The 15,122-nt window shown below is 40.6% G+C and overlaps 1 protein-coding gene and 1 pseudogene across 1 annotated transcript; both read right to left on the reverse strand.

Annotated features, from left to right (window-relative positions):
- Positions 1-4,888: 4,888 nt before the first annotated feature.
- LOC137025232 (tripartite motif-containing protein 16-like) lies at positions 4,889-8,573 on the reverse strand. The gene is made up of 6 exons (XM_067393253.1): positions 8,547-8,573; positions 8,159-8,254; positions 7,840-8,073; positions 7,381-7,496; positions 7,136-7,185; positions 4,889-5,415 (listed from the first exon to the last, which is right to left on the reverse strand). The coding sequence occupies exons 1-6, from the start codon at positions 8,571-8,573 to the stop codon at positions 4,889-4,891; spliced, it is 1,050 nt and encodes a 349-aa protein (XP_067249354.1).
- An 81-nt stretch (positions 8,574-8,654) lies between these two features.
- LOC137024917 (E3 ubiquitin/ISG15 ligase TRIM25-like) lies at positions 8,655-9,215 on the reverse strand (annotated as a pseudogene).
- Between the last annotated feature and the right edge of the window lie 5,907 nt (positions 9,216-15,122).

Consider the following 15,122-nt stretch of genomic DNA (forward strand, 5'->3'; position numbering starts at 1 on the left):
TGTTTAACAGGTGCTTGTGTGGTAGATGTGAAACAAAATATATGCTCTATACCTACAAAATGAAAAAAAACCCTACAAAACCTCGACCAAAAGTGAGAGAGAAGGTTTGTCTGGGAATTTCACTAACCTTTTCTCTGAGTTGTTTCAACAGGTGAGGGCTGGGGGTTCCTTTGCAACAGAACAGCAAGAAGATGTACGATTAAAACACTGCTGGGGCCAGGTTCGAGAAGTTGAAGGAACCCTTCGCCACCCTGGGCCTCACCCTATCCCTTACTTTATTATTGAAAATGGGCTCTTGTACTATGTTGCAGAGCGGTGAGGTGATCGGAAAAAACTGCTGGTTGTTCCTGGGTCAGGACCCTGGCCCACTCACACCCTATGGCTGGACACCTTGGAGCCCAAAATACTGCTCAACGGATCCTGGACCGCTTCCACTGGCCAGAGCTTGATGGTGACGTAAAAATATTCTGCCAACGTTGTGAAATCTGCCAAAGAACCACCCCTCAGCTACCTCCACCTAGCCCACTCATTCCACTGCCCATCACTGAGGTGTCCTTCGAGTGTATTGGCATGGACCTGGTAGGGCCACTGCCTAAATCTGCCTGGCGTCATGAATATATATTAGTCATCCTCGACTATGCCACATGGTATCCTGAGGCCGTTCCCCTAAGAAAAGCAACATCTAAGAACATCGCTAAGGAACTGTTCCTTCTTATGAGCCATGTTGGCATTCCAAAGGAAATCCTGACAGACCAAGGTACCCCATTTATGTCCTGGTTGATGGCTGACCTCTGTAAACTGTTACATGTAACCCAGCTACGTACGCCTTTTGTGTACATAAAAAAGTCTTAGATCTTTGAGTTCAGCTCATGAAAAATGGGGGCAAAAACAAAAGTGTTGCATCTTGGCTTGTCTTTTGTGTTCATTAAATGGAGCGTCTCTTGTCACTGTCCAGCAATAGTCTGCAAGCATTGATGGGCTTCATTTGAAGTTTCCTGCACTGTTCACACAAGTACAAGGCATCTCTGCTCACTTTGGCTAAACAGAACACTGACACAACAGTAGTGTCAAACTCAGTTCAGCTTCAACTCTAATTAAACACCTGATCCAGCAAATCGAGTCAGGTTGGAGCTAAACTTTGGCTAGGGATGCAGCGATCCAATTTAAGTATCGGTATCGGCTTTGATACTGTAATTTTTGCCAGATTGAGTTTCAGTCAAAGAAACTCTTCCTCCACTGCGGCTGTCAGTCATTCTCCATTCAGCATTCATGCGTCACGTTTGGTTACGAGTCAACAGAGTCAAACCTGCACTCAGAGAAAGCAGGGTCTGTTTCGCAGGGACATCACTAGAGATTCATTGATAGGGTGATAAGCCTCTTTTAGGGGGTCTGATTATACTTCCTCATTATTTTTCTATGCTCAGTAAGAAGTTTAAGATGAAATGGCAGAGGACCAACCAGAGGCCGTCTGATTGACATGTAAATCAACCAATCACGGTTTGTTTTATTCAGCATGTTTAGGGGAGTGAAACTGTCGATGTGCCTACAATAACAGACCGGCATGTAAAACTCTCAAACAAATTTGAAAGCATTTACGCTCATGAACTTCACATCCTTCTCACGTTTTTATAAATCAAGCGTTAAGTTTATCCTGATTCACACTTATTGTCACAGTTGTAAACACAACAGCTTTCTTCTTCCATCAGGGGGTTTGGCGTAACTTGGTGAAATAATTTCAATGTGTGTCAGACATTTACATTTACAGCAAAATTTAAAAAAAAACTGATAACCGTTACAATTTCAATTTAATGTGATTCTTCCATCTCACGCGTGTTTCTGCTTCATGAAGTTCAGGAGAAGAAACACTCGTCCTCGATCAACTTCTGATGCTTCATTTAACACTGAATTTGACTCTTTAATGATTTTCGTTGTTTTTTATTCAGAAATTGATTTGGGGTTTAATTTTACAGAAAACAATGTTGTCTGAATTATTAATTTAATGTGCGACACATCATAATAATGAACACCAAACATGGAAGCAGGATCTTCTCAGGTGGAAGACAGCATTAGTATTTGTCTGGTCATGTGATTAACATGGCTGACCCGCTCATGTCAAATAAAAACACTAATTAGGACATTCTTCACAAATATCACTCATTTCTGTAGAGCTGGACTGAGTTCAGCTTTGAGAATGAAACCAACCTGTTTGTTCCTCAGTTTCTTGTTTCACGCTGAATGTTTCTTCAATCTTTATGTCTTCACTCTCCCCTTTAATAAACGCCATCTTTATAATAACGTCACTTCACCAGGAGTTTTTCTGTGTGTTTGTCCTGTTTAAGATGAGAATAATTAACATGAAGAAATTAAATCCAAACTAAATCTTTGGGTGTGTCAGCTCTAGTTCAGTATTTCAGTGCACTGGTGAGAGAGTCAGAGTGAGAGTTAATGGACTTAAATGATCATATTATGCTGCCCCACCAAGTTTTCAAAATGCACAGGACCTAGTGGTAGGTCCGAAGTGTAGCCTTTATTGAACTGATGATGATTTGACTCAATACTTGTTGTTTTATCTTTTCTCAGAGTTGTCAGATTATCATCAGCATTTATTAATAAATGTAAAATATATGCATTTTACAACAAATTACATTTTTATTGAATGATACATTTTAATGAATCGTATTTGTGATCAGTTCAATTGAAGGTAATTTTGATAGTTATATAATAAAAATGATTTATGTGACACTACAGTAAGAACTGAATTATTGTGATTTCCATCATCACAAACAGAGCTTGAGAAAAGTATAGATACACACCTCACTCATCATGACACACACACACACTGATCTTATTGTCTATATGAGGATTCATTACTATTACACCCCACATAGGGGAAATCGAAAAACTCCAAACAGGGCATAATAAAGAAACTGGGTTGTGGTAGGGGAATCCCAATTATGAATCACTCCGGTCAATAGTCAAACAAATACACAAAACTATTCAAGGAAAAAAGATTAGATTTATTTAAAAAATATAACAAATGAAAGAGAGCTTCACTTCAGGGTGTCCAGAGGCCAAAATAACAAACAAAACAAATCTAGAAAGGAAAGGAGAAAGGGACTAAATAAATGATAAGTACATAACAAAATAAAATACATTTAACTTCCCTAACTGCATAACAAAAAACAAAGCACAACAGGGGCAGGACACCCCTACGCTCCACGTTCTTGAAACATAACTTTACGAATGATTGAACATGATCAACAGGTTGTACACTTTCACTTGAAAGTAACACATTTGATCATCGGCAGGAGGAGGGATCCAGGAACTCTTAAAGGGGTGGTTCAATGCGATTTCACTTTTTAAACTTTAGTTAGTGTGTAATGTTGCTGCTTGAGCATAAACAGTATCTGCAAAGTTACAGCGCTGAAAGTTCAATGCAAACGGAGATATTGTCTTTTAAAGTTATGGCAGTTTATTGCCTACAAAAACGACTGGTTTGGACTACAACGAGCTTCTTCCCGGGTTGGTGACATCATAAACCCTGCAAAACACACCCCCGGGAACACGCAGCAAAGTGGGCAAGGCCATGTGGTGCAGCATAATGGAAGTGGAAGAGTTGTTTACACCGGACGTGTCAAAAGATATAGAACCCATTATAATCTGTGATATTTTCTACACTGGATGCGGCGCTGAAGACAGATTCCTGAATCTACATGAGTTCAATGCTGGATTTGCACAAAGGCTTTTACTGAAAGATGAAACAGTTCCCACATTAAAAACAGAAGCTGCTGTTTATTGGCTTCAAACTGTAAGTACGTTTTATTGTTTGTACATGTCTTTTAAACGTATAGTTCTGTTGCTATTTTTGGTTGCATAAAGGACATATACAAAGAGCAACTCGTTTTTGCTTCGGTAGCCAGTTAACGTTTGCTAAATTCTAAAAATACACCAACAAACTTCTATGTTCGTAGACAAGTTGTTGCTATAAATTAAATGCTACCTTTACAAAAATGGGACTACTCAGTCATGTATTCGGCCTCAGTAAATCTTTAATCAGGATAAAACTGTATATTGAAAGCTAACAAACAGCAGTGACAGCATATCTAAACACTTTGACACAAATACAAAAATGAAATACCATTCATAAATGTCATTTAAAAGCAGTGATTGCAGAGGTTCTGACACTCTTCATCTGGGTCTGATTCGGCTCAATTTGATACAGCAATATAGACGCCATTATTTACATTTCCACTGAAGCCAACGTAACCGGTAACAACTAAAATGGTAAGGGGCGAGGTGTTTCCGGACGCCTCAGCAAATCACAATACACTGGGCCAGCTACCAACCTGCTAACCAATCTGAGCACACTGCGTATTTTGTAGGAATCCGGCCGTTCAAATGGTAATGGGAAGAGAGGTGTAGAATAAAGGTAAAATATATGAAAAAAAGTGTTTTCAAAAAAACTAAGCATTAAGACATGTTAAACTGTGCCCCAAAAACACAATCAAGTCTAGTAAAAAACCCACTGAACCACCCCTTTAACCCAAACACGACCAAACCAACAATGAGCTCCATGTTGAAAGCCGGCAGCGTCCTTATAAAGACCACGCCTTGTCTGAACCGCCAATGACAAGTGTACACCCCATTATTGGACAACCTATTAGAAAGCAGACAGAGCAAGAGGGGACAAACACATAGCAAATACAAGAATGCAGGTCGTAACAATTACACACATTTATTATAACATGTTATTTCACTGACAGAAGTTCATCTGTAGTATTAATGTAATGAAGAGAAAATAAGAGACTCTATAACATCTCACTGTTACTGATTCATCATGAGCTCAAAGCATTATGGGTAGAATCTCTCTACAGTCTATTCTGATTCATCAACACAGTTTCACTGATGATCCAATATAAACATAAAACCCAGGATAGGGCGGTTGAGTGAATGTGGTCTGGACTGTGTGGATGAGGCTCATTGTGTCTCCAGAGACGCTGTAGAAGGACAGAGTTCCTGCACTGTGATCCACATACATTCCTATTCTCCTGCTGATGGACTTTACTGGGAGTTTAGTCTGTATCTTATTGTGTCTGAATGAGTAACTGGAGGAAGAGCAGTTCAAACTCCAGGACTGATCATTAGATCCAAATACGCAGTCATTACCCCGTCCCTTCCTCCTGATGCTCTTATATGACATTGATATACGCACATATTCACCACTCCTCTCAATCTCCCAGTAACAGCGTCCACACACACTCTCTCTACACAACACCTGAGGATACACATCAAATCTGTCTGGACGATCAAGATAGGACTGAAGCTCTGTGTCAGTGTTAGTAATCACTCTGTTCCTCTCAGACATACAGAGGTGTTTATTCACTGTGTTCAGATCCAGATTGAGCTGATGGGAATCTGATGGAGAAAAAACGCATCAGAATTAGGAATTATGAATCTGATCTTTTAATGTTTCTGAACTCTTCATGTTCAATATATCATCAGTGTCTCAGTACAGATATCATGTGAAAATCATCATTAACATCAGTGTTTTTTGGGCCAGTCTAATCAGTCTTCCCTGAATATTAATTTTGGTTATTATTCTGTGTTTATTATAATTTAAAGGCCTGTTATTATATTTACACTATTCAAATGTTTGAGGTCAGTATGATTCTTTTTAAAAGAAACTGATACTTTAGTTCAGCAAGGATCCATTAAATTGATTCAACAATAAATGTAATAATTTGATTTATAAAGTTAGGCATTGTAGATCTAATGTTGGTAATTTTAGACTTTGGTGATCTCGAGCTTTCTTTAAATTTCGATCTGTTTCCCCAAAGGTTTTACCTATAAATCTTGTATTTTTTAAATTGTTTTGTAGTGAAAAATAATCATATTTATTCATAGATTTCCTGTTTTTGAAGAATACACTGAATCCTCAGTTTAGTGCTGATTCACATCTTTGTTAATGTCAGACACAGACGAGGACACAGATGAGGTAAGTGCAACAGTGTTTATTAACAGAGGTTTCAGACACAGGTGAAGACACAGGTAGATAATCTTGACACGTAGAACTGACGAATGGTAACACAATGATAACTTTCCTTGGCAGATGACGATGGTGACACAGATGATGACGGAGGACTCAGGACTGGAGATGAAGACGATGAAGACAACAGTAGGTACAATGTACAGGTAAGACGAGGTCGAGTGACGTGTAGGGATCGGTGCAAGACCAGACAATGAGTGAATGGGACTGGTGTGCTTATATGTGGCTCTGGTGATGATGCACAGGTGTTCAGTATTCCGGTGATTGTGAACGAGTGGGCGTGGCGTAAGTGTCCGTGACTGAATGTGCAGATTGTGTAGCCGTGACAGTTAAAGTCACAAGTTCATTCCATTTCAAATCTTTCTTTTTTTGGATACAAGTATGACATTGTTATATCCCAAACTGTAAATGTGCATTTTTTTTTTTAAAGACAGTAAAGAAATTATAATAAACATTTCTATTTTATATAATTTAAAACAACTCACATTTCTATTTTTATTTCATATTTCTATTTCATTCTTTCTGACCGAAGATCATATTTCTCTGTTCATCAAAAATTATTTTGTCTCGTTCTACTCTGTTTAGTTTCAGTTTCATGGACCTTCAGTTTGTTTTCATTTGTCACATTGCTTTGTTCAGTTTCCCACAACTCATCTGTCTCCTTGGTTATTGTCATTATTGGTTCAGATGTGTCAGCTGTGTGTTAGTAATAATGGTCATTTTGTTCAATTTAAGTTGTTCCTTCACATTCAGTTTCTGTTCGGTCTCGTCAGTGTTCAGTGTTTGTGCTGCTGCCTGTTCGCCTGTCTATTGGATTGTATCGTTAAACCTTCATGTTGGAACTATAATCTTCCAGCTATTAGTTTTTACTGTATTTTGGGATCAAATAAACAAAAACATGAACGGTGCAACATGTTGTGTCCAAAGCACATAGAACCCATTATAATGAGTGATTCTGTCAACAACCATTAAAAAAACACTAATTTACATGAAAACTGAAAACTCTTCTGTCATGTTTTCTTTCTCCTTCTACAGGAAGAACATGAACACACTCAGTGAGTTTTTCTGCTTGTTTTCTTAGTGACTTACACTGTAGGAAGTCGTTCCTGGTTCTGGGAACAATGTTGGTGAAAGTGACTCTGGAAATCAACAGACATGAAGAGTGTGATTATCATGTCAAGAGAAAATGATCCCTGCATCCATTCCTAAGAAATTTCTAATATGATCTTCTACATGATATGAGATGATGGAGGATCATTTCTGAGAGCAGATGAATCTCCAGGACTTTACCTCTGTCAGAGATCTTCTTCAGCTCCTCTTTGCAGAAATCCTACAGTTTGTCTCTCAGCTGACGGACAGATTCTCTCATGACATCAAAAACGGAGAGAGAACTGATGGGATCGTCATTTACGTCTGTAGATTCAGGAGGAGCTGAGAGAGACTGGAAACTCTACAGAGAACAGAAATCAAAGCTCATCACCTCCCCACTTCAGCCAATAACCTGTACTACTGTCAGATTTGAGCAGCTCCTGTTGATCTTTAGTAACTCTCCTCAATCCAGCACTTTCACAGCATCAGATTCATTCTTCTCATGTTCATTATATCATGTTAGAGCTGTAAGTTTGTCTCTTTCAACAGAAGATGATCAGATAAGAGTCTGACTGATGATTATATAATAACCGAACACACAGATCAACACTTCAGTCAACGGCTCATTCTGCTCTCATGAAATGTTTCTCTGTGAGTCTCTTGCTCAAGTCCACTATGATCCTGTTCTTCTAGATCTCTGTTACCTGCAGGAAATGGATGTGATCCTGTGTGTGTGAAAGCTGCTCCAGCTCAGCGTCTCTCCTCCTCAGATCATTGATCTCCTGCTCCAGTCGCTCCAGTCGTCCTTCAGCTCGACTCACTGCAGTCTTTTCCTGATCTCTGATCCGCTGTGTGGCCTCAGAGCAGCTTCTCTCAATGGAGCGGATGAGCTCAGTGAAGATCCTCTCACTGTCCTCCACTGCTGTCTGTGCAGAGCGCTGTTAGGACACACATCACAATCACACAGTGGCTTCAGTGAGTCTGACTGAGACTTCTCAAACTTCTCTTCTTCTCCAGACTCACCTTATGAGACTCCACAGCCTTTCTCAGCTGCTGAAGATCTTTCTCTCTCTGCTGGATCCTCTGCTGGAACAACCTCTGTGTCTCCTTCAGCTGGTGCTAAAGGACAAACCAATAACAGGAGACATCACATAAATCATCTAGTAAACAGATATGAATCCAGTATCAGTATCAGTGCTGAGATTGAGGGTTAAAGATCTTTCATGATAAGGTTATAGGTTCAGTCATAAGTGTCAGCATTATTTCATCAATGTCTAGTTTTATAGGGATAGTTCATCCAGAAATGTAAATTCTTTCATTGTTTACTCTTCCTCATGTCTTTTCAAACGTGTATGATTTTCTCTTGCAGAACACAAAAGAAGATATTCTGAAGAATGTTTCTTGATCAAACTTCATCAAACGTCACTGGCTCATGCATGTCACATGACTAAATGTATTCTAGTAGACCCCGTAAACAAAATTATGTACCTGAGATGAGCATAATTGGACCTCTTTAAGTTCATACCTGTTTCTCTGTCCTCTGTGCTGCAGCTGATACAGTGTTGTGGTTTTTATGTTCATCTATCATACACAGCAAACATATACACTCCTGATCAGTGCCTCAAAACCTCAAGGAACTTGTCATGTTTCTGGCAGATCATCTCCTGCAGTCGTCCAGTGGCTTCAGTCAGATTGTGTCATGTTGTTGAAGGTGATTCTGACAGTAAGAGTTCAGACACACCAGACACGACATGACGGCTTTGCGTTTTCTTCCAGTACAGACGTCACACTGCACATCTTCAGCTCCAGCGTAACAGTCAGCAGGAAATTTAATCTTCTTCAGTTTCTCCACCATTTCAGCCAGAATGGTGATTTTACCTAAAGCAGGTCTTGGACTCAAGGTCTGTCTGCACTGAGGGCAGCTGTAGACTCTCTTCTGATCCTCCTGATCCCAGAAGCCTGTAATACAGATCTTACAGTAACTGTGTCCACAGAGAATGGCCACTGGATCCTTCAGGAGATCCAGACACACTGAACACATGAACTCATCCTGATCCACTGAAATTCTGGCTTCTGCCATTTTACTGCATGAATACAGAGACAACCACACAACAGCTCAACTACACTCAGGTAACTCTGAACTCAGGTGATTCCCGTTTCCTGGTTCGGTGTTTGAGTGACGTATAAAAAACAGGTGTGTCTGTAAGGCAGCTTCCTCATTCCTGCTAAGGTTTTAGTTTTCAAGTGTTCCCACACACATTGGTGTTTAGTCAGTCTCAGACACACTGAAAAAATATAAGCAAGACAACAATATTAAAAGTTCAGTAATTCTGTATCCTAAATACTACACTGTGTTGTGACCAGCTCAAAGCTGTGACAAATGAGTGGCGGACATAGTGAAGTTGGTAAGGTTGCAACAGAAATGTTTATTTATATTTTACATAAATAGAAAAATAGAGATGCACTGATTGCAATTTTCTTGGCAGATTCTTATTTTTTTTTGTTAGTGTGACCAGCTATCACCAATTTTTGCCGATTCCAATTTCCTTTCTATGAACTGCATATACAGCATATACAAAACAAACATCTACTTTTCTTCAACGCAAAGTTTTATTATCATAAAAAAACACAAGTAAAAAGTCTGTAATAAAATAAGAACAAATAAAGAAATTGCACATAACAGCACAAATAAATGCAATGAAATAAAGAGAGCTTTTTAATCTCATGGGGGGGGGGGGACACACACCATTACATAGCTATTTTAGTTATGAAAAATATAATATATAAATGTTAAGCCAAAACTAATTCATTTAATGCTGAACTTAAACAGAAACCGGCGTTATAACTGTTACGGATGCTGGTAGAGCAAACACATGACGAGGAAGAGTAACGTATAATAAGTCTTTACTTGATAATCCACAAGGAGAAACACAGAATCCAGAGCAGAGCATACACCAACACATCCAAGTACAAACGAGACCCAACAAACAACTGAACAGACAGGAACTTAAATACACTGACACAAACAAGCTTAACAGGTTAACAAGGGGGCTTGGTCCAACGAGTGTCCATGGTGACTGAATGTGGCGGGAAACAGAACAAAGGAACACATGACAAAATGCAAACCAAAAACAAACAGAACATGATGGTGACGGTAACACTACTGGTAGGCGTGTCCTTGCGCCTTAAAGTAACATCAAAAGGGAGGGCTGGAGGGGGTTCTGGAGGTGGACGGCCGGCGAGGAGGAGGTGGGAAACAAATGTCCGGGGTGAAGATGACAGTGGAGCGATCCAGCGTGGAGCCTTGAGCAGGGGCAGATGTCATGAGAGACGCAGGCCACTGCTGAGACTGTGTCCCATGGCGGCGGCGCAGGAGGGAGGAGCCATGGAGCGAAGATCTTTGGAGCTGTCATGGGGACAACCGGAGGCGATGGCGACACCGATGATGAAGCCCACCGCAAAGCCAGAGAGCCGATGTAGTGGAGGGACTCTGAAGATCTGGGCAGCTGCGACGTAGCCGTAGTGACAACCCCCCGAGATGGTGGTAAAGATCCGGAGGGCTGAAGGCAAGCAGGAGCGACCGAAGGCGGAGGTAGAGCCTGAGAGAGGGAGGAGCTAGCCGAAGACAAAGTGGTGGAGGGCCGGAACCAGCGGGGGATGAACAGTTCAGGGCTGGGCGGAACCAGAGGGGAGACGGACAGTTCAGGGCTGGGCGGAAGCAGAGGGGAGACGGACAGATAGACAGACTCAGGAGATAACAGAGGGGGAAAAAAAACAACCTCTCCAACATCAAATAAAATTCTCTCCAGTGCGGGTGGCCGAACACTCACTCTCAGTGGTGGGGGGTTGGTTCCATCCCGTCGAACTCCAAGACTCCCTCAGCGATGGTAGTGGCACCCGGCTCACACACCTGGTCAGGCACGCGTTGCTTAGGCTCCATGGCGATGTTCAGCTCGGTCGCTCTTGTGTGCGCTGGCGTGTACGTCGCGGCGGAGTGGCTCTTGTTGCCTGCGGTGGGCTTGGGCTGTCGATCCTCGCAGTAGGGGTGTTGTTGGCTGGGCACTGGGTAGCTGGTGGGGCTGGTGTTGTTGTCGATGATGTTAACTGTGAGCGGCGAATCACAGGACACCAGCACCCACTCGACACAATCCATGAAGCTCCCTCGAGGCCCTTCCCTGGACAGCAGTGCTTTGGTGGCAGTGTTGAGGCCGGCATATAGGAACCTGCAGAGGCAGCTGTAGGGGAAGGCAGTATATGGTACCAGACGGATAAAATCCTCTAAGTGTGCCTCGAGGGAGCATTCCTTCTGCTCAAGGCAAAGCAGTTGTACAGAAAAAAAAGGGTCCATAGTACAGGAAAAACAAAAAAACGAACTCACCAAAAACACGGAACAAACAAAACAAAACACTGACGACAATTCACACCGCAACTGTATTGGGTCAGGTCTTCTGTTACGGATGCTGGTAGAGCAAATACACGGTGAGGAAGAGTAACGTGTAATAAGTCTTTACTTGATAATCCACAAGGAGAAACACAGAATCCAGAGCAGAGCAGAGCATACACCAGCACATCCAAGTACAAACAAGACCCAACAAACAACTGAACACAGACAGGAACTTAAATACACTGACACAAACAAGCTTAACAAGGGGGCTTGGTCCAACGAGTGTCCATGGTGACTGAATGTGGCGGGAAACAGAACAAAGGAACATGTGACAAAATGCAAACCAAAAACAAACAGAACATGACGGTGACCGTAACAATAACCTACCTATCTAATTTGGCAAATCCAAATGTTTCCATATTCACAATGTATTTGGAGGCTAAACTATATTTATTATTTAAACACTTTTATTGTACACAGACAAAATGAGCAGTGTAATTTTTTATACATTTGGTTGAGCATATGTTATTTTGACAATTAACAGGCTGCGATGTCAAGTTACTAAAACTGATGCGTGTGCGCATGAGGCGCCAACGCGATCACTTGAATTTTCTTACAAAAGCAGAAACAACTTAAAATACTCACACATTTACGGTCACATATGTAACACCATTTGAATCTGTAAAGGGTTAAATAGGCCTATTATTTTTGTACACTCACAGTATAAACAAAACATTGCTCGTAAAAATAAAAAAAGAACTTTCTGCCTTCTCGGTTTCCTTTCTGTGAACTTCTCAAAAATGAACTGAAACTCATATAGCCTAGTCTATTGTCGCATTTTTTTTCCACTTTCATTTTGTTAATATGTTTATTATTCAAGTGAAATAAATTTTGTGCATAGACATAGGCTTTTTATTCCTTTTATATAATTTAATCATACTTTTTTTCCGTTCACAGAAGCACTGCAGGTATGTGATGATGTGAATCCATGTTCTGTTGTTTATTCTGCTATTTGTTCATGTAGGCTAAAACTAAACTCCTTATCAATTCTAATTGTGTTTAATTCTAATTTAATATAATCTTGTCGGTTGTTGAAGCACATGACTATTAACTAATTAATATGTCATTTTGGTTTTGACATCCACACTAAGCAATGGATTTCAATTTCCAGCTGTCTACATCCAGGATGAACTGCCCCATGAACTGTTCATAGCACTAGAATATGTCAGATTAAACTTTAGGTTTAGGATTCAAAGGTGGAACCCTGAGAACATGCGGCAGGCTAACACTCACAACACTGTCTAGCCCGGACAAAGACAATAGAACCCATTATAATCAGTTATACTACACTAGATGAGGTGTGACACTTTGCGACATGACAAAACCCCAACAGTAAACTGATGCCACATTCTATTTCTGATGTACTCCAAGCTCTTGCACTACTTCTTTTATGAAGGCCAAATAGATTTGTAAATAGATTCCAAAACTGCGAATGAGACGAGTGACTGAGAGTAGGTCTGTCAATTCGCCATCAGTGAGAAGAGAGCGAGAATGCACAGCTGACGTAATTGCCTGTGCCGCTGAAAAAAACAGACCTGCTTGGAATCGGCAAAATGTCTGCGAAAAAATCGGCGGCTGATTGGCGGGTTACTGGCCCAGGCCAATCATGCAGAATTCCAATTCCCATTGCTGGCCGATCGGTTGGTGCATCTCTAGTAACATTCTCAAAATTAAAAGTTTTATAAAATTATAAACATCACATGTCAAACCCTTTAAGATAAGGGATGTAAATATTTTTATTGTCATGGAACAGAAAAATGGAACAACAGGTAATATCCAAAACAAGTGGTTTTGGACATTGCAGGTATGCAGATAACAAAGGACACGTTGACTATTTCAGTTGGAGATGAGAGATAAATGGATCGCTGGAGATGACAGATGTCTGAAGTCTGAAAAAAGGATTGCACAGGTAAGTTTCTCAAAGGTAGGTAGTCAAATTAGTAGTTCTTGGTAGGAATGGGAAGACCAGACAAATGGTAAACTGACTTGTGATCTTAAATAGAAATGTGCTGATGAGGGTAATCACAGATAGGTGTGGTGATTGTGGAGTGTGAGCCAGGAGGAATTCTGGGAAACAATAGCTGTATCTCAATTTAGGAATCTGGAGGTCACATTTGAGGGCTGCATACATCCGTGAGTCAGTCTCATTTAAGAAAAATAACCATTAGATTGCAAAGTAATAAAGAAATTACAGTATTTTACTCCTGAGGTGACTGGATTGGTGAATGGAAATTGTGACGGTACTCCACCCCCCCTTCCAGAAGGCACCACCCTGCACAAAACAGAGTCCAGGGTGGGCGGGTATCTTGGAGCTGTGGCGGGTGATAGAGGTATGGTATGATGGAGTTCAACACATACAATTGGGGCCCATGGGCACTGGCAGGCCTGGACCAAACCTGCTATGTCTTCATTCTTCACTTGGGAGAGAGGACTGTTGTGTTTGATTTAGTTAATAAAATGTGTGCACAATACATATTTGGTTCTGACTCCCTGCCTGCAAATAACTGTCACTTAAATGATCTCTATCTTGTTACACGCTCCAAGTACTGTAAATGCTAAGAAAGAAATATTTTTCTGTGGCCATGAAAAATATACTCTTCTTAGAATTAATTAATAATCAATATTGAGTGTTTACAGGACAAACTTGCTAATTGATTGTAATGTCAACCAGACATTCATACAAGAATCCTCACGTGGTATTCAAGTTTTTATTTTATATTTGAAACTCTTTCCACCTTGACCATATATAAATGGCTTCTCTCCAGTGTGAATTTCCATGTGCCTGTTAAGGCTTCCTTTTTGCATACATCCGTGAGTCAGTCTCATTTAAGAAAAATAACCATTAGATTGCAAAGTAATAAAGAAATTACAGTATTTTACTCCTGAGGTGACTGGATTGGTGAATGGAAATTGTGACGGTACTCCACCCCCCCTTCCAGAAGGCACCACCCTGCACAAAACAGAGTCCAGGGTGGGCGGGTATCTTGGAGCTGTGGCGGGTGATAGGAAAGTGAACAGGGAGATACGACCAGATCAGAAAGCCTCCAGGACATCCCTTGGTAATCAGGGAGGTGCCGGCAGTTCAGGAAGCCATGCTGATAAAGGTAACTCAGGGGAATAATAGAAAGAAAACAACTGCACACTCACTGAAGCATAGGCTGAATATTTATTCGCCAACGATTCGGCTGGTAGCCTTTGTCAAGGTATAGTTTGACAAGAATGGAGAATAGTATAAGTAAAGATGGTAAATGTACACAGCTGAGAGCAATGAGATTAGAGCATCCAATGAGTGACTAATTAAGAACATGGGTTCTAACATAAAAAGTAACAACCTAAACAAATTAAACTTACTTATACTATTCTCTATTCTTGTGAAACTATACCTTGACAAAGATTACTAGCCGAAACTGTGAATAAATATTCAGCCTATGCTTCAGTGAGTGTGCAGTTGTTTTCCTTCTATTATACTGCAATTCTCTTCAACTTGCACCTCTTTAGGTGTGCGTTTGCTATGCCTTATTCGCTTTACTAAAAGATAGCTCT

This window comes from Chanodichthys erythropterus, chromosome 8, assembly GCF_024489055.1.
Source record: "Chanodichthys erythropterus isolate Z2021 chromosome 8, ASM2448905v1, whole genome shotgun sequence".
Classification (NCBI taxonomy): Eukaryota; Metazoa; Chordata; class Actinopteri; order Cypriniformes; family Xenocyprididae; genus Chanodichthys; species Chanodichthys erythropterus.

Excerpts from the sequence above, each read along its gene's own strand:
- LOC137025232 (XM_067393253.1), bottom strand. The coding sequence starts at position 8,573 with ATGCATGAGCCAGTGACGTTTGATGAA. Across the intron at positions 7,497-7,839 it reads ATCACATCCATTTCCTGCAG|AGTTTCCAGTCTCTCTCAGC; the intron begins GTAACAGAGATC and ends TGTTCTCTGTAG. Across the intron at positions 5,416-7,135 it reads CAGGAACGACTTCCTACAGT|ATTCCCATCAGCTCAATCTG; the intron begins GTAAGTCACTAA and ends TTTCTCCATCAG.